General features: G+C 39.7%; 1 protein-coding gene across 5 annotated transcripts in view; it reads left to right on the plus strand.

The window, feature by feature from the left end:
• sema6a (sema domain, transmembrane domain (TM), and cytoplasmic domain, (semaphorin) 6A) overlaps nt 1-9,333 on the plus strand; it is a 99,617-nt gene extending 90,284 nt beyond the window's left edge. For all 5 annotated transcript variants that reach the window (XM_019269790.2, XM_019269793.2, XM_019269791.2 and 2 more), the window contains one exon: nt 7,143-9,333. In XM_019269790.2, coding sequence (XP_019125335.1) covers nt 7,143-8,305 — 1,163 coding nt within the window. In that variant the 3' untranslated portion in view covers nt 8,306-9,333. The remainder of the gene's footprint in view (nt 1-7,142) is intronic.
• The last annotated feature ends 11,078 nt before the right edge of the window (nt 9,334-20,411 follow it).

Consider the following 20,411-nt stretch of genomic DNA (forward strand, 5'->3'; position numbering starts at 1 on the left):
CCAGCTAACTCAACTAATCTTGTCTGATTCAGTGTTGGGCTGAATATGAAACATCCTTAAGTAAGTCTGGTGCTCAAAGCACTTGGTTAAGGTTAAGTAAAATATTAGGGTCTTGGTTTAATATTTAAAAAGTCATCATTGACTTGAAGCACATGACAAGACGTCTTCAACCAAATGACTTGTGCGTGTGTGTGTGTGTAATATGTATAGAGTGTGTTGCATCTTATACACTAAAGAAAATGTTGCCTGTCAATGTAATCCAGGTATTAATTATGCTTCTTACCACAATGATATTGGGAAAACAAATTAGTATTAAATAAATGTCTGCCGTCTGATGAGATTGTTTTGTTTACTTATACTAATTATTATTCATATGATGAAGTGTCAGTTGTCTGAATATGATGGCGTATTTAAATCTTTATTATCATAAACTTGATTTGTGTATTAAAATCTGAGGAACCACAATATCACGTTTCTGCAACAGCATTGTGACATTTTGATGATATTTCTTTCTGCCATTAGATAAGAGCTTCTGTAGATTATTAAGAGGTGAGATTTCCCTCTATATGTCAGGATTTCATGGTAATACCAACTGTCTGACAGCTGCTCTGCAAGGGTTATTCTCAGCTCTCTGACACCTGTGTGCCAAGGTGGTATGAGAGACGGAGAGTATGACCCTGCTCACACAGGGAAGCAGCACAACTTTTTTTATTTTTTCATTCCATAAAGTCTTGATAGCCTGAGCATTTCACTTCATCTCACTTTCCTGATGACAGTCGAAGGAACATTTCACCATCGTTACTGGGGATCCCATGTCAATCATGAATGTTAGCTGTAAAGAAACCTGTCAGATATGTCCAATACCAGCAGAGAAAATAATATTTGTTTTTGTTTACAGTCAAATTCTGGTTTCAAACTTTTTGACAATCCACAGCATTATAACAGATTCAACCTCCATCCAGCTACACGGCCTTAAAAGAACAAAATTGTAGCTTTGATCTTAGTTTTCTGGCAAATTTGCAAACACACAGTTATGTCTATACTGTTAACACAAAAACCTAAAAAAGACTACTTGTGTAGTTTGGAAAGGCCAATTTAACCACTAATTTATCCTAATATTAGCCCTGCAAGCTAAACCAAAACAAGCAGCTAGTGCCAACTGGAACAAGAGAGCCTGTAGTTGCCATTTATTCTTAACTGTGGTTGGTATAACTATCACACATCACCTTTCAGCTATATTTCTTCCACCACTAATGAGGGAAAAAAAGATAGAAAAGAGGGATTTTTCGGTTGTCTGATTATGGAGACATCACTCCTTTCAAATTACCCTCTTTTGGAGGTGAGCCGACTAGATTTGAGGTAATAGACACTTTAGTTCAACATGACCTCCGCTCACTGTCAGATGATGTATTTGGCTGGTTTTCCACGAGCCTGTTAGGGCAAGCGCTTTGGCAAATTTAATGTCAGTAGTTTCATATGTTGTTGAATGTTAGGTTAATCCCATAAAAAAGGATGATAGGATTTTAGGTTAAAAGTTAGTGAAGTTGTACTATACACTTTAGCAAAGGACGATTGCACTGTTTTTGTCATTTCTCATTCTTTAATCAGTAGTCATATTCGTGCCATTATAACACCTTCAATATTCTATTAACTACAGGATTTTGGTTTAGTGTTTCGTACTGGCCAAAGATTGTGATAGGCCTTTGTGAGGCAGATGAATTATTCGCAGCTCATTGTGAATCATAATAGAAACAGTGGACTGGATGTTTTCCCGGCATTACGCACTTTCCTGACTGACGTCAAACCATAAGCCATAATTTCCTCCACTGATTAGCTTATTGTTCTCTCAGACTGCTTTTGTTTTCTGCTTACACTTGCTGCTTACTTTACAGTTATTGTGTTTTGGTCATGCTTTTCACTAAGACCTCTTGCCATTGCTGGTTCTTTACAAAAGCTTTGTCTTTTTGGCCATGTGAGACTGAATCTGATATCACAGCAGTTCATCCTTTTGTGCTTTTGAAGCTCGTCTAACTCACATTCAGCTGTCATTATTCTACTTTGAACTGAATTTAAATGGCCACGTTCACCATGTCCATCAGTGAGCCACTCATCACGCGAATACAAGCTGAGCCTTTGTTCACTGGTGGCGCTACGTAAGGTCTATTGTGTGCTAAAACATTTCAAAATGATTATCTGTGCCTGCATTTGTAACAACACATATCGCAACACACATTTTAGTCAGAGGCTTGCCACACATTCATATAATCATTTATTTATTTGACTCATCAAGATTGATTAGTAATTAACAGGAGTCAACATTTAAAACACACACACAGGAGACTACAGTTTTTCTGCACAGCACGGATCCAACTTTTTACACTGTCGGGAATGACAGGGAAATTAAGGAATAATTGTATTCATTCTTTTCGCCTTTATTCATGCTGGGCAGTGCTTTTTAAAAAGTCTATCGCCCATTTATACAAACAGGAGAGGCGTCAATTTAAAGCATCAAGCACCTGGTGAAAAATGTTCCCAGGGATGTGTAATTTAGGTTGATTTCCTGTGAGCATTAAATACTACAGTTTGTATGCAGGGAGGTGGATAGGTTAGTACATCAATGTTAATACCTGAGGTGCAGAACGATATAATTAAGGGTTTAATTATATCTTAACTGACTCATCAGTATGCTACGCACTGACTCACAATTGTCTGATGAATGCTTTAATATTGTATAACACCATTAATGCAAGTGTCTCTCGAACATAAACATACACAAGACCTAATGGGATTCTATCCTAACAGGAGATTCATAATAGAATTTAATGAATTGCTGCCATCTAAACAGCAATGTCCTTTTTAAAAGATGACAACAAGCAAGTCTCTGAAAGCAATAAGAAGTTTCTGAAGCTCACGCTGCAAGGCCCTAAACATTTTCTGCTCCTCGCCTCCATCCTTACTTCCACTCTATTTGACAACAAGGTCCACCGTTCTGTCTTTCAACAAGTGACACATCAGTGAGTGCAGTTAAGTCTGATTAAGATTTTTATCATTTCGCAGGCACTGTCTTTGTGTAACGGCCTGCAGTCAAAGGTTAGAGCCCTCTCCGTAACCTCTCTGTGATGTTTAACTACCTTTGAAGTTTTCCCAACACCAACACAAAGGAGCGCTCTGTGGGTTTAAGTCACTTGGTGCTTCTGAAGAGATTAAAAGAGTGTCTATGTGTGTCGACATACACAGAGAGAGAGAGAGAGAGCATTCACAAGTTCCAGTCACAGCAGATTACAAAGTTTCTGATTTACAAGTCAGCGTTGCCGACCCAGGCTGTTTTGACAGCGAGAAATATCTGAGTATCTGAGATATGTGTTTAATATCTGAATGTTGAGGCCTCAGGCAGTGTGAAATCCAAATCAATTCAACCACTGAGAGAAGTGTCGAACTGCAGGATGCCTTGTGAGGCATTCTGGGGGTAAGAGTTTAAACCAGAAGATTATAAGCCACTGAATAGTCAGAACCCCAACGAGATGAGACCAAAGCAGAAAATCAGTGGGTTTTCGCAAGACTTTGATACTTGTCAAGGTCACGTTGTGGAAGTTTCGAAAAGTTTTGCCAAGATCAGGGCCTTGAAAAATTTTTTTAAAAAAGAGCCACCTTGATTCAAAACCCTGAAGTCCTGTGATTCGAGAGAGACACCATTCTCTTTGATGTTAGGATGAGAAACAATTCCTCACATGAAAAGAGAGAGAGTTTCCTCTCTTTCTCTGTCTTTTGTGTTTTACCCAAGGCCTTGGGATAAGTACACATGTTTAGTGGAAAGAGTGTTGGAGTGTGAGAGACGTGAATGATGGATGGAAAGGGCAAAAACCTGAGAAAAAGAATGAAAGGATTTCTGTTTTAAAAAAAGACGCGGACAGGAAGAACCATGCGGTGCAGGTTAAAAAGGGCTTTAACCTCGGCTCCCACGCCCGGAATAGAAGACAAAGATCTAGCTCCACAGTTCGCCTACTTCACCAGAATGGACACCCGTTTAGCTCTGCTCCCCTCCGCCTTTGTTATTCAATGTGAAATCCAAATCCCCAGTCGGAGAAAGTTAACCTTTTGCGGCAATAAATTCACTGTCATGAAAATTCATAACAGTTTTGACTTGCTCTTTCAGCATGTAAGCACCATAGACAGAGATGGATAAATGTATTTACATTTTACAAGGATTATGGAAAAAAACGAGACTTTGTTTCATAATCCTAAGTATTTGTTTACGCTAGCTCTCTCATTTTCTTACGTAAATGTTTTTTTTTTGGCAGATTTTTCAGAGCTTCTCTTCTCAGGTGAAACTGTATTCCTTTTCTCTTTCTTCTTTGTCCGCATAAGTGCTTAAACAAGCAGCTCTCAAACGACACCCGTCACTATTGTCAATTCTGCCAAAGGATGATAACTTACAAAGACCACGAGGTTATAATTACAGTCTTCCCAGTTTCCACTGAATAGGACACTTACCATATGGGAGCTGAACAGTGTGAAAGAAAACACTCTGAAACAAGAAGAAAGTCAGAGAAGTGATTCATTGTTTCCGTGAAGAAGAGAAGTAGCAGAAATTTGTGGAAAAAAAAAAAAAGATCCAAGTGAGGGCAGAAGAAAGTCAACAAAATGAAAGATAGCAGTGAGGAAAAGTATCTCTCTCATTCGCAGATGTTACTGTATAAGATGAAAAGCAGATGTTTCTTCAGACAGTGGACATTTGGTCACACGAGTCCACAGCATAACACATGTCAAACCTTAATGCTTCACTGCAGATAACACTCATCACTTCTCACACTATCTACGCGGCAGAGCACGTCCATGATAAGAAACTATTTTGGCTAGAAAACACATTTTTTAAACCATTTGTTTAAAACTATGTATAACACACTACTATGTAACGAGGTACGACTGAGCTGCGTCTTGTCAGCACTCAAAGTGAAAAGAGAAAAGTTAAGTTTTGTTTTTACAATTAATGAGGAATGATCTGAGCAAGAGTAACTCCTCTTTTTTTATATATCCAGGTTGAGCTTTAAAGTCAACTCAGAGGCTCAGGCAACGCTCTGGGCTTTATTTCGACTAGGAAGACTGATTTAAAGTCGTGTTTTTGGACTAATGAAGTATGACTGCAGCAAGTGAGGATTATGGATGTTAGTTTAAGAGAGTGGATTTTTGGTTCCATGAGAACAGATTACCATGTTTGTCTCTGTGTCTGCGTTATGTCTCACTGAGGAAACTCAGAGAGAGAAGATATTCTCCAAGTACGCCCTTCGTGACACAGCAGAGCTGAAAAGCCCAAACATGATTAACCCGCCCCTTCAGGATTTTCCAGAATTATTGCAACTGATGCTTCATTTTGTGGCATCTTCTTATGGAAAATTACAGAGAAAATTGAAAGACTTTTATGATGCAAAAAAAGTGAAGTAATTGATGGAAAACAGCAAACTGTAAAAAGATAAATCTGTTAAATGTTATGCTGATGTTTGCAGCAGGTATGTTTTTGAAAGTATTTGTTTAGTCAGTTTCCTGTGGGCAGTGTAAAATGTGTGCGTTGAGGGACATATTGAATATTCATGTTCATGTAGTGCATTTAAATATCTCTTCTCTTTCTGTATCTCTGCTCAAAACTCATTTTGTTGCTTTGCTGTTGAAAAAAATCAATAAACAAGACGTACAAGGACAATTAAAAAACAAGATTTTTGAAATGCAAATCCTTAAGAAGTGAAACCAAAAAAAAAAAAGAGACAGCCATGGCATTTCAGCCATTCTTGCTACTTTTATGTAAATTCCTTGTGAATGAAAATGTCAGTGCTTTCTGAAAGCTGTTATAGAAATCACCCACATAGTGCTCATTTTAGAACATACTGTATATCTGCTGTAAATATACCTCCGCCATACAGGCATAATGCATCATGTGAAGTTGAATCCCATTCATCCAGTCCATACATATCAGGTTATCGTCCTTAGTTATATCCTCCAGAGTGACTGAAAGCTTTCATCTTTTGTGCAGTTTTTCGTTTTTTATGACCTCATCGGGACACAAAAAAACACACTCACATAATTCAAAAATGTTTCCTGACTATATGCTGTACGGTGACACATACATATACATACACATAACATATACTCTGATGTGAGTGCAGTGCACACATGTAACTGAGTCACGTTATCAAGAACAGCAGTGCACTCTGGGAGCTTTTTACGTGATAGAGCCCACCTGCCTAATCCTCTGTCTGCGGTAACTGATCTGTGTTGGCCACAGGTCATGTGTGAACGCATTATAAATCTCTCTGCTGTGGACTGGTGTGTTTAACCCAAGGAACAGAGTGCTGCATTAGATGTCTTCATTCATCAACAGGCTGGAGGTTATCATCTGTCTGAATGTCTGTGTGTGTGTATGTGTCCACACTTGTGTGTTACATGTGTGCAGAATGTTGTTGACCCCGTTTTATTACACACAACCTGCTGCTCCCACTCTGAAACCGTTCATGGCTGCTTTGATTAAATTATCTTTTATTTGGCTGTATCGCAGCGCATCTTTGCCAGTCTTTGAAAGTGCTGCTTTCATAAGACACTGATGACACAGCTCATTGGATTTAGCGCCTAATCAGAGGCTTTTTAATGTATTCTGGGTGATTCATGAGATTGGATCTCTTTATAAAGATTTATGAAAAGTCTCCCATTTGCATCCATGACAAGAAAGGGTTTGGGTATTTCAGGCTCCTTTATCTGTGCTCATATCTTTTTTTCATTTCAGCAGAGGGATTTATCTGGGATTTAAAATGTGAATCATAATCACCCCACCGAAACACATTTTCAGTCTAAGATTGGATTTTTGGGAAATTGAATGTTGCTACTTCAAGCTACTGTTTGTGCCTGTTTTGTATAGGTGTAAATCCAATCTTTATTTGCATGTTTTTCATGAATTTATTATACTGCTAATCTTTTTCCCAGAAAATATCTTTTAATTATTGTAATTCAATATCACCTTTGGTTAGTCTAATAATAAACATCTTTCCCAGCAGCTCTATTTTTCTTAGAAACAAAGAAACAAGTTCCCACAACACTCTGCAGTATCATCTCTTCTTTTAGTCTGCCAGTCTGAATGTCATCTCCACATCTCTCTGCAGGTGTGATCCGTGAAAGCTACCAGAAGGGTCGTGACCAGCTAGTTCCCGTGACCTTATTGGCCATCGCTGTCATCCTTGCTTTTGCCATGGGCGCCATCTTTTCTGGCATCATTGTCTACTGTGTGTGCGACCACCGGCGGCGAGACGTGGACCTGACAGGCCGCAAGGAAAAAGACAGCCACCACCTCCACTCCCGTCGGGGATCCATGAACAGTGTGACCAAGCTGACAGGCCTGTTTGAGACACAGGCCAAAGACGGTCGGCCCGAGGCAATCCTCACCCCTTTGATGCACAACGGGAGACTGACACCAAACGGGAAGATGCTGATAAAAGCGGACCAGCACCACCTGGACCTCACTGCTCTGCCAACGCCTGAATCCACACCCATGCAGCCACGTCGTAAGCCCAGCCGGGGTAGTCGGGAGTGGGAGAGGAACCAGAACATCATCAACGCATGTACCAAGGACATGCCACCAATGGGCTCCCCTGTTATCTCTACAGACCTGCCCCTAAGGGCCTCACCAGGACACATCCCCAGTGTGGTAGTCCTGCCTCTGCCACAGCATCAGCACCAGCTCCAGCCTCATCTGCAGCAGCATCAGCAGTCCTACCAGCACGAGTACGTGGAGCAGCCCCACCATAGTGATCTCAGCATGGGCCACAGTGTCATGGATGACCAGGGGGCCACCCTGGAGTACAAGACAGTCAAGAGCCCCTGTCACAACCTCAACATGGTAGATCCAGATGGGGTGCTGCCACCACGTGTCCCCCAACGAGAGGCTTCTCTCACTATCCCTCCAGCTGTCCCACAGATGGGAAAACGCCTGGAGGTCCATTCATCAGTCTACGGGCTTCGGAAAGGATCGGCATCCACCGCTTCTGGATCCTCCGCCCTCAAGAAGCACAACACCAACTCATCTAACTCCTCCCATTTGGCGAGACATCACAGCTTCAACCGTGTGGAGACTCCACCCCCTGCACCTCAGAGGGTGGACTCCATACAAATGACAGCACAGGGCATATCTCTGTCACGGCAGCCTGGAATGAGCTCCTACGGTTCACTGCCTCGAACGGGCATCAAATATCTTAAACCCGATGTCCCCCCCAAACCCTCTGTAGTCTCACTCTCGACAAAAGTTAAATCCAGTGACTCCTGCACATAGTCAGCTAGTTAGCCAGTCAGTCCAATTTGAACGGACAGTAGTGAAAGTTTTTTTCTGAAAGAAAGAAAAAACAGGGAATACTGTACAACTTGCATCTCCTTTTAGTGTTTATTTGTTTGTTTGTTTGTTTTTTTGGTGTACAGTACAGTGGAAAATGCAACACAGTTTTTTTTAAGAAAACACTTTCTTTTTATATAAATATGTAAATATTATACAAATGGTTGTTGTCATCTATTGCCGTCATCGAGCTCATGCTCTGGATGGCTCCCAGTTTCTCTGTAAACACACATGGGAACATGTGCTACTGAAACAGAAGAAGATGATGCTGTCCTGAATATTTCATCCAACGGCGCCCTGTAGCATCCAAGGCGGTGGCTCTTTTGTTTGTGGTGTCCTTAGCCACCGGGACTTGACCTGATACTTCATCATGCTGGTAAAAGCACATAAGAAGACAGCACGGGGGAGTTGGAGAATAATCGTTGTACAGTACCTTGAGGACTGGGAAATCTGAGCGAGTGAGCTCAGACTGAAAGGACAGACATCTGCCTGAGTTCTGTGAGAAACTGTGAAAGGCCTCTCAGTGTTACAGCAATCAAGTCCTGCCAGAGGAATCTTCTACTGTACTGGTTACTAAATAACACATGACTGTTAATACTAATAGCTTGTTGTATTTATTTTTATGAAGTGCTTTTGAAAAAAAAAAAAAAAGGACTGACTTTCTAGGCTCGGAGAGAGAGAGAGAGGACAGAGAAGAAATCTTTTAATATTAATTAATCAAGTGTGCGAAAAAAGTACAAAAAAAAAAAAAAACTATTTAAAGTCATTAAACTGGAGCCCATAGAACTTTCTTGATGACTAAAGGTCCACTAGGTCTTACTGTGTGCTCAGTGGGACCCGCAGCTTGAGATATATGTGACCTCTGTGAAGAGGAGATATTTATTTAAACTGTGCCAGACAGGGACTTTTACCTTCATGGACCAGAATTTCCATTGTTTTAGACCAATCATAAAAAAAAAAAAAAAAAAAAAGACTTCCTGAATCTCACCTTTTCACTCCTCCAATGAGCCCCAGCCCCACCTCCCACCCCCTCAATCAGCACTGTGGTTTTGTGTGAGTCAGTAACATTTGTCCTGATTGGTTGCTGGCTTACCGGTGCCATCAACGCTCACTGTTGCATGTTGCAAAAATATAAAAGAAGCAGCGGCAGCAACAGTACGGGAATCTGCATACACACACAGAAAAAGAAGACGTTGCAAGCGAACGGAGCGATGCCTCCATCTCGGAGCGCGACGTCTATTCTAGCGGCGTCACACGGATGAGCAGGTGAAAAAGAAAACTCTAAAAACATCTGTATTGCCTGCTTCTTTTTCCACATGTAAATTTGTGCCTTACACCCTAAAGTAGTGACAATGTTTTCTTTATTAGCTGTTAACTTTGTCTCCTTGTAGTATTTTTTTATTTTTCTTACGTCATGATATTTCCCTGGTTTGATAAAAATGCAATTAAAGAATGTAGGTGTTATTGTTGTAATTCTGGTCCTTAGACATAACACACTTACAGTCCAAAGGGAAGAGAGGAAAGAGGATTCCCTTTCTTCTTTTACTCTCTCTCTCTCTCACACACACACACAAACACACATACACATGCACATACACGCACTCATCTTTGTGGTTCATTTCTGATCGTGCCATTAATGCGCTTAAAGCAACCCTTTATGTTGTGCTGGCAGTGTCGATGAAGACGTTGTGAGTGTTTTTGATTTTATATTTTATACAATTTTAAAGTCCTGGTATTTGTTTTTACTTTTTTTTTTGTTTTTTTTTTTGCTGTCTGTTGGTTTGGAGTGATGGTTGACTGATTAACTGAGCAAATAACATTTGTTACTTGAGAAGGCCAATGTATGTGTATCTTTCTGGTGCACTGCAATAATAATGCAACAAGCAAACGTACAGTATGAGACACACATAGCACCCAGTGTACTAACACAGTTCTAGGCTTCTTGTCTGCATCGTAACACTAAGTCGGTAGGCAGTTGCATAAACAGGCTGGTTCCTGTGAAGAAAGTTGACCTTTTAAAACAACAATATTAAGAAATGTACCCTATTTAACCCCCTTTTTGTAAGAGAAAACACAGTTTGAGGACGTCTAGAGATAAGTTTTTGTTTCGCTTCACTAACTCTCATTATTGAAGGCCTTATGAATGGCTGAGAGTTCGACTAATCCGACCTTCTTTTTTTTTTCACTTGCTTTCACTTCCTTTTTACTTGAGGATTTTTATTGATCACTCCCCCAACACACACCCACCCCCAACACTTAAATCAACGGAGCACTCCCTTAGTGTCGTATGTGTAGATAGGTGAAAATTTTCTTGATATCAAACAATTTTCTGTTTCTCAATGGAGAAAAAGCCAACTATGTCTCAATCCACAGCTAATGTGAGAAGGACGTGTAGGATCTATGACCTGACTAACGTGTACATAGATGCTTGCGGGGTTCTGTTGCAAATGACAGGATCATGGTCAGGGGGAAGATGTCCCTTCAGAAATGTGGTCTGGGGTCAGTTGAGACAGTTATCCCAGTGATTACTTTAAGATATGATCTTTGCAAATGTCCCAAGATTAGTATAAAGGGGTGTGTTTACTCCAGACTTCCAGAATACCACTGCATTGTAGACTGGTTACTGGGCACTACACAGCCCTATTTACACCCTCCAGTGTATTGAGGAGTGCATGAACCAGCAACTTTCCCAGGCCCAGAATAATGCTGATCAACAACTAAATATTTCTTGTCTAGAAATGTTCAGTAGTGGCTGCTCTCACCTTGGAGAATTGCAGAGTCCACACAGAATGTGAACAAAAAAATATATATATATAAATCCGTCGAGGTCAGAGGTGTTAAACTTCCACATCCTGTGTTGACAAGTCAATTTAGCTGCTGCTGCGTTTAAGATTCTGTAACATCAAGTGTTTTGATGTCAGAGTGAGGTTTGAACATTTTAAAGACTGGATTGGGTTTGACTGAAGGCTGCTGTGGACAGTGAGGTTCTTTGGTGTGTGCCTTTTTTGTCTTTCACCCTTGTTATAATACACTGCTATTAGATGCAAATCGACTCTCTTCTCAACCTTTTGAACTTTGTAAGCTTGTAAGATATTGTGACGTCACAAAGTTTTTTGCCCTACTCTCTTCACTTCCTTAACATCTGATTCACAGCTTAATGTATGTTGTAAAGAAAAAAACTCTTTAATTTAATGCAAAATGTAATAAAAAAAAAAAAAAGAAAATAAAATTCTTGTCATGAAGACTGTGATACGTCCTTGACTTGTTCACTTGTTCTCTGCCTGAGGTGGTTATCTCTATACTAGGAACATATTTAATTGTTGAATTTTTTGCGATATAGTTTAGGGAAAACCAAGTCCCAGTTTTGTACTGAATGTGAAGGTTCTGTTGATAAAAAAAAAAACATTCCAAAGAACATATTGTACTATTGTGACCTCAAGTAAACCCTTCTTTGCTTATAAAACAACCGCCACCCCCTCGAGATCTGAGAAACTTTTCTTAAGAGAAGGATTTCAGTTTTGATACAAATCACATCTAAGGGGATGAAAATACTTTAAACTGATGTGAAAATGATTTATTTAACTTCTTATCTAATCAGTGAGAATAAGGCTACGGGCAGAGGGAAGAGGCCTGCACTCTGTTATACTATTGATCCTCTTGGTTAAATGAAGCAAACAATTTGATGGAGATTGGGGGCAGCTTTCTGTTTGGTGGAAGGTGGAAGGCACTCTAAATCTCCCTGTAATACATAAACATAATTGTCCACAGAGGCATTAGCAGTTCATGAGTGCAGTGTAGGTTTCAGCTAAACCAATAAATCCCATATAGGAAATCAATAAACTCTTTAAGTATATTCTGAAGGCAAAACAAATCAAAATTTTCTTTTAGTTTGAAGTTTAGACATATAAAATGACCAAAGACTACCTGTAGGATTTGGCAGAACTACCTAATAGAAATGAGAAACCTGGTTAAAAAGTAATAATACCACATCAAACATCTTTCTATGTCTGTCTCAGAGACATAGAAAGAAGATAGATTGAAGATATTGTGCTATTACTGTACAGTCTTGTCTCTGGGTTTATCTTAAAAAGAAATCTCATCACTCACAGGGTGCTGACTAACACTGACCAGAACAGCTTCTATTTCAAATTAATGCCTCCAGTTTAATATGTTAGCACATCACTGGTATCATTTTGTCAGGAAATGTGGCTTTGGCAGGTAGTTTGACACTTGCGCCTTTGATGCAAAGGTGAGTCATAGGTTACAAGCGTTGGTACAAGTCAGACTGTGCATGGATATCAGATAACCAGGATGTGGTGCAAGTAATGAGGCCTGCCGCTGGCTTCACAATGCGCCATTGTGCATCTCCATTCAGGCACCCGCGTGTTGTTGCACTACTCAGAGATCAAGATTCAGATATTCACTAACAAGTCTTTTCCAACATGACAAGAGCACAATCATATCGAGTTGTGACTAATGTGGGTTGGCATTACCACTAAGTTAGTCAGAGCGCAGCTTGGTGACCTCAAGGTCGGTAATCAAGGGGTCAAAACAGGTGAATCCTGTCTTTGTGTGTGTGTGTGTGGAACATTGTTTTTAACAATCAGACTATTGTTAAAAACATGCAAATAATCTACTGCATGCCACTTAATCTGTGAAAATTCTGATGTAATATAAAGCACAATCCTAATGTAAAAAAGACTGATTTCATTATTTCAGTATACTAACTTTAACATATGTTATGGACTTATCTTTAGGTTGGTTTCGGTGTAATATTATACTGTTAGTGTGACAATATAAACTCTTATAAACTCTCTTAATGTTATGAACTTTTGTTCCGAGATCAGTTCACTTGTTTACTGATTGTTGGGGAGATATGCTCAGAGCGCATAACAAACCTCATGTGCCGATAAAGAACAGTGCAATAATTATAGTATGAAGAAAAAAAATCACATTAGAAATTATAATATATTACATTTTTTGTCAGAAATCTCCTTAATTGACCTCAAGTGAGAGGTACACTCTGGGTTTCAGCAGATAATAACTTCACTACACAACCTCTTCTTTCAGTGTAGTCCAGTTAATTACATAATTAGATTGTTTTGTTTGATTTTTTGATATCATTAAAATGCACTCTCATTAGGCAGCTTATTAGATGTTCTCACATGAGAGGTGTTGATATTACGTCCACCCGATTTATATTAATTGGGGTAGACTAAATATTAGAAACACCTCAAAGTGTAACACAATACAATCTGGCAGCACAAACAACCAAAATTACCATGAAGGCGACACCTCTGAACAAAAACTGGACATCATAATCTTCATGATTCATTGCAGGGCTAGTTCCATTAGTTTATTAGTTTTAGGTGCAACTAAGAGTGCTAGAGAGACAAAACTGTCAATTACTTGACGTTAACTGTCCCTGTGCACTCTATGTTTGGGCAGATTCCAGTAGAAAATCTGTAATGTTGCTGTTGTTTTGAGGCTTCGTGCACAAATAAATCTTAACACTTCTAATAGTCTAGAAGTAAGTATGAATTGCCCATTGATTAGCAGTTGCTGTATAAATACTGTATGCTGCAAAGCTTTCCGCTGTAAATCAGTAGCAGTCACTCTGACTCATGGTCTGACATTATGACCTGCCAGCTCAACGGCTCCTTTCCCTGCCAGCGACAGCTACAGAGGGCAGCCTGCCAGACTTTCAACAATCCCGGCAACAAACCAGCCGGCAAACCAGCTAACCAGTCAGCCAGCCATTAAACCCTCCAACCAGCCTTTAAGTAAAACCATGCATTCATGCAGCCATCCAGCCCCTGCCCCCACTAGTCCAACTCTAATCCACCCTAGCCGCAGCCTGGCAGTGCTCAATTTGAGTGCCCCGCAATCTGTGGTCACAACAAGCTTAGTCGTGTGCTAATCCTTGCCGACCAATCCAGCTATCATTATCCCCACACTGATACTGTCTACATCCGCCGCTGCTCTTAATGGCACACATCCTCTGGGGTTTTTTCTGCCAAAACACTAACGAAAGAGACACAAAAGTGTGAAAAGACAGACAGATAAACAAACGGAAGAGATAATTATCTGCCCTGTCAAAAAAAGAAAGCCTGCATAAATTCAAATAAAGTCAAAACACAAGGAGGCAGACAGGCACTAACATAACACACCCCTGTCTAATGTGTCCCTAGTGAATTAATATGACTCTCTATGAGTCATTAAATGAGGTGAATAGGTCCCTTAATGGTCATTCTCCATGTTGGTTGGTTTGTCGTAAATGTGTCATGGTATAAATACATGATAGCTTCATAGTCAAGTCTCTGTTTTACAACCATGTGTGTCTGTCTATTGTTAAGTCTGTATGGTGGGCATCTCCTCTGTGTTTTCTCCAGGAGTTTGACGGTTTGACGAGGCGTTTATATTCCTCAGTTAAAAATCTATGGTGGATATTTTTATATGGTTAAAATTAGATTGCTTTTAGGCAAATAAATAAATAAAAGATTCAACATTTCTCTACCAGTCAATTTCTGGCAGCACTGCTGAAGGCCACATTTAGACCTTCATTTAAGAAATATCAAATACTCTTATGAAAATTTTAACGTGAAAAATCTGTCTCTTATGTAGTGCAATTGTTTGCCAGCTAATCAGCGACAGTGATTGTCCAATTATACTTAAGTATATTAGTAAGCATAACTAGGCATGGCAGGTCTGTCAATCTTTTGCCACACTACAATGAGTTTGAAGGGTGGTGCCTTTTTTACCCTTTAAAAAACAAAAACAAAAGAGCCAAAGTGTAAGAAATGGAATAACTAGTATGTTTATCTGCTCCAATGCAAGCTGCAAGCAATAGCATTACTTTCAAGGCTGTGCCAGACCACATTAACTAAATAAATGAGTTTGTGTGGTCACAGGGTGTGTAAAAACAACCAATGCTGAAGCCAACCTGGATGCTAAAGTTAGCAGCTTTGTCCTGCTCCTTCTTGGATTTGTCCTCATTACACACAGTAGTTAGTCTACATCCTAAAAGCCTTTTCCCTCATAACATTACAAACACAAGCACGGCACCGTTCTGCATGGGGCTATGTGGGTTCTCTCCGGGTACTCCGGCTTCTACAGTCCAAAGACATGCACTTAATAGGTTAATTGGTGACTCTAAATTGGACGTACAATACAAGGACCAACATGCTCTATACTGCAAAAAACAACAATCTGTCTTTCAAACAAGTCAACTGGAAACACTGAAGGGTCAGTTGGACACAACGTTTTCAACCAATGCATTAAGCTAATGATAGCTTAATTAGCTAGCTAGCTACAGCTTTTGTATACCTCTGCATGAAATAATAAAATAATGACTATCAACTGGAAACTGCATTTGTAAAGTGGTGATAAAAAAGCTTCACAGGCATAGCAGAAACTAAGGGGGAAGGGCTTTGTTAAGAGTCATTTAGGTAAGTTTGACTCATGATCTCAGTATTTTAATACAGTGGTCCCTCGTTTATCGTGTTGGATACTAGACGAAATCCGCAAAGTAATCAGCTTTATTTTTTACATTTATTATACATGTTTTAAGGCCGTAAAACCCCTAACCACACACTTTTATACACTTTTCTCAGACAGGCATAACATTTTCTCACATTTCTCTCTTATTTAAACACTCTCAAAGTTCAAACTTTTGCAGATTTAACAAAAATAAGTACAATACTTTATTAGTAAATGAAACCAAAGATCAAAACCTGTTTTCAAGCCCAAACATTTTTAACAAATTTAATTTTAATGATCAATCTACGAGGTTTGACGCATAAGAAATTATTTACAGTAACTCACGGGTATTTCACAGTTCCTCTGACGGTGCCTCTTTGTCCTGTAAAAAAAAGCATGCAAAATTACACCAAAAAAATCCGCAAAACAGCGAGGCTGCAAAAGGTTAACCGTGTTATAGTGAGGGACAAATGTATTTCTAAAATCTGTCTGTCTATGAGGTTTCCCCTGTCAATGTGTTCCAGTATACTATGTGTTTGTGGATGTATGCACTAGTTTTGTATAGATGCCTCTAATCCCTAGACCCCGAGGAAAAACAATCATCCAGAGGAGATGCAGAGTTTATTGTTGCTCTAACGTATCCCAACAGACTACTCTCCACAGCGAACTAGAATATAGCAAAACATACTGGAGTATTACAATGGCACACAATACCAAACCTTTGTTGCACCCTGCTGTTAAATAGAAAACGGAATATAATGATTTCAAAAACACCAGTGGTCATAAAACAGTACTAATCTCAGCTTTGCTGAGGATTTTTCACATTGCACCTTATGTCTTCTTGTGCACTGAACAATATCTGCTCTACTTCATATTAAGCTGATTAGGTCTTGCAGTAATCTGGACGATGGCCAAAAATCCAGTGCAGCGCAGCCATTATTGCCTTGTCGAATGCATAAAAGCACACTGGAGACATTTTACCCTTGTAGGAAGTGCATTAACACATCCCAGACACTTAAGCTGCACTAAATGTACCTTTAAGGCATTTAGGTGGCCTTGTTGTGAAGTGGAGGGACCTGTAAAGGTGTAAACAATGAAATAGCCCTCCATGCTGCTGCTGTTGCTGCTGCAATTGAGTCATGAGTGCAAAGACAAAAGTAAAATCCAAAATAGAGTGTCCTGATATACTGACTAGACAAACTATAGCGTGGTGTAGTTAACCGTTGTACAATGGGTGACATAGTATTTGGATTATTATTATTATTATTCCACATTCATACACAATTCAAAATGTGTGTCGTTTCTAGTATTTCATTAGCAATGAACTTGTATTTGTTCCATAAATTTTAACGAGGAATCCATTAAAATTTCCCTGAAGGGGTGTCATCTAGCTTAGTTGGTAGAGCATCTGCCCCATGTACAAAGCCTCAGTCCTTGCCGCAGCGGCCCAGGGTTCGAATCCGACCTGCGGCCCTTTGCTGCATGTCATTCCCCATCTCTCTCTCCCACATTCTTGTTGCTCTTCAGCTGTCTCTGTCCAATAAAAGCTTGAAAAGGCAAAAAAAATAATACATTTCCCTGAAAAGACATGATGGCTCACTGTGAAAGCAAAGATGCACTGAGGAGTAGCACACTGAACCCTGTCGTGATGATAATGGCCTATTCTTGTATGATTTTCTTGCGCACTAAAGCATGCATCATTCAGCTCAACCTTCTCAGAACCCGAGAAGAAACCAGCAGAAGATTCTCAGAGAGGATTCACAGGAACGAGGGCGAGAGCAACTGTCTCTCACACTTTGAAAAAAAGCCTTGGGCTGTGAAGAAGCAGCAAGAGGAGTATACCTCTGAGACTTCTGAAGGCAGAGTGAGCAGGGAAAAGAGCCAAGCCTTGTTCTCCCGTTATAAGCCCTGCACAGCTTACATTGATGAACGAGAAGGGGGAAATTGGCATTGGGAATAAGGGCAAGACGGTGTAAATTTGGAGCACAAAAGGCTTAAGGGGTCACTGTGCATGCATGCCTGTAGCTCCACACACACATACAGTACAGTATGCACTGGGCTTAAGAGGTGGCTGAGGAGAATGACTGGCGAGGGGATCAAAACAAAGCCCATGGGTGATGTTGGAGGGGAGCTCAGGGACTTGGGATGGAAGTCTGCTCCTCATCTGGGGGTAGTTTGCGCAATCGGATGTGCACACACTTACACACATATTTAAGAAGTCTAAGAGCATAATGACCATAAGAAAAGGGGAGATAACCTCCAAAAAGACAGATCATGGAGAAGACTCAAACTCACATGCATCCATGCACACATACACATGGCATAGGGTTCTAACTGGCTGATATTGCCAGGAGTGCAGGGATAATCCTGTGAAACTGTGTTTGTGTGGAGAAAGTTAGTTTCAGTGGCCAGGAGAGAACACCCTCCAAAAGTTGAGAGGAGATGCCAATCAATTTTATACCACAATAATCTGTGACGTGGTTTCTCAATGCTGTCAGCCTCTTTAAGGGATGAAAATAACAACAACGCAGCTACATCCAATTATTTCCGTTTCAGGACATTTCAACATTTTCTGTAAATATGCCTGCTATTTTCATAGTCACAGTTAGGGGTTATATATATATATATATATGTATGTATGTATTTATAGCGTGTGGAGCAAATAGTGTGAGTTGTATTTGCAAAAGGCTTTACTGTGATGTAACCTTCCTCCAACAGTGTAGGTTCAGCAAATGGCAGGAAAATGTGGTGATAATTTACAGCGAACCAAAAAGTCAGAATTTATGGGAGTGCCGCTCCCATTAATGGTGTCATCCTGTGTGGAGCTCAGAGTCACAACTGGGGTGACAAAGATAAAAATGGGAAATGACATTTGGTTTATGATTTCGCATATGTTGTTAATTTTGCACAGGACAGACTAATCAGTGCGTTTGAGTATAAACAACCCTCTCCCAAAGCTATAAACCCGGGCAGACTGTGTTCTGTGCTCTGGGCTTCTTGAATAAAAGTGGATCCAGGACTGATTTTTCTGGGAATGACAGCTACTATAAAACTATTAACTTGAAGTCAGAAATGTATTTTGAGAGTTATCTCCGTCTCAGTGAGATGTAGCACAAAAGAAGATTTGTAGTTGTGTGCAACCCTCCGATAAAAATCCTGAAAATCTCAGTTTCTGATGGGATTCTTTCTCGCTTTTTTGTTTTCCGTTTAACCTTTGACTTTGTATATGGCAGAGTAGTCTAAATGTGCCAGACTTTTGCCTTCAGAAGAAGCAGCTTTGAGCATACTGTCATGTTAACAATGACAAGTGTAATCAGAATACGAGTAAGGGCATTCCCTGAGATCCAAAATGTAAAATTTTAAATAAGTGAATAAAACATTAGAATCTAATACATTTTTAAAACTCATCTTTCCTCTTACTCCTCTTTCTTTCTTTAGAGTTCATTGTATATAACCCTTATTTAACTTTGTTTTGTTTTTTTCCCAGTCTGTTTCTGTTTGACAGCATGTTTTTCACAATGATTCATTGCATCTAATTATTATATTTCATAATCTTATTTTAAATTGCCACCAGTTGTCAGATGAAAAAAATAACAGTCAGTTATGTGATTGGCTGTTTTCTCATTTAAACCAAGGCAGCAGCCAATTTTTAAATAACAAATATATCAAGCACATAGATAGTCCCGTGTAAGTGAAGCTTAAATGTTAATTTGGTGCATTGATGGTTGGTATCCACTCACATTCATATCTGAAATCACATGAAGACATTTTTATTATTATGAGCCTTGACCCAGAACATGTATCAGTGTCTCTGTCGTCATCAAAAACATGAGAAGAGGAGGTCAGAAGAGTAGTGTGATGAAAGTCTCACCTCCCTTCCACCCTCTCAGGCCACTGTGACAGGGGACAGGCGTGAAAACATGCACGTGTGAAAGCTGCCACATACTTGTTAATTTGCTGACGGAGTTTCATCCATCCACTCTGAAAGAGGAGATAGACTTTGTCATCTTGTTTTGCTTTTCTACCCCGTGAAAATGTAACATCTTACTTCACTTAAGAACCGAGCTTCATCTGCTTTTTATGCTTTAACTGAGTTTTTAGTCCCATATTATATTTCATTGTATGTTTTGCACAGATCATTTACCCTCCTGTTGCCCTCAGTGGTGCATCAGAGTCTTTTTTTTAAAAAAAACCCTGCAGATTAACACAAGCATGGAAAATTAATGAGCATGTCATCAACAACAGAGATTCATGGATGTTTACTTTCTACTCCTCTCCCTAAGTGCTGGTCATTCAGGAGATGAGACATTGACGAATGGATAAAATGGAAATGCAAGTAAAATGATGACAAAAAGGTGGTGGTTCATAATATTAAACTGACAAACTGGATTCTGCGAAACACAAATTTCTTGCACTTCAGACCATTTAAGGACAGACATTTTGAATGTGTCAAATTCTTCCAACAAAGTTACAATTTGTCATGCTATAAAACAAAAATATTGTAAATATGCACCTGTCATGAGAATATTAGTGTCTGTAACAGGAAAGAGTCTACTGCCATGCCTTTTAA

This window comes from Larimichthys crocea, chromosome III (assembly GCF_000972845.2).
Source record: "Larimichthys crocea isolate SSNF chromosome III, L_crocea_2.0, whole genome shotgun sequence".
NCBI classification, from domain to species: domain Eukaryota; kingdom Metazoa; phylum Chordata; class Actinopteri; family Sciaenidae; genus Larimichthys; species Larimichthys crocea.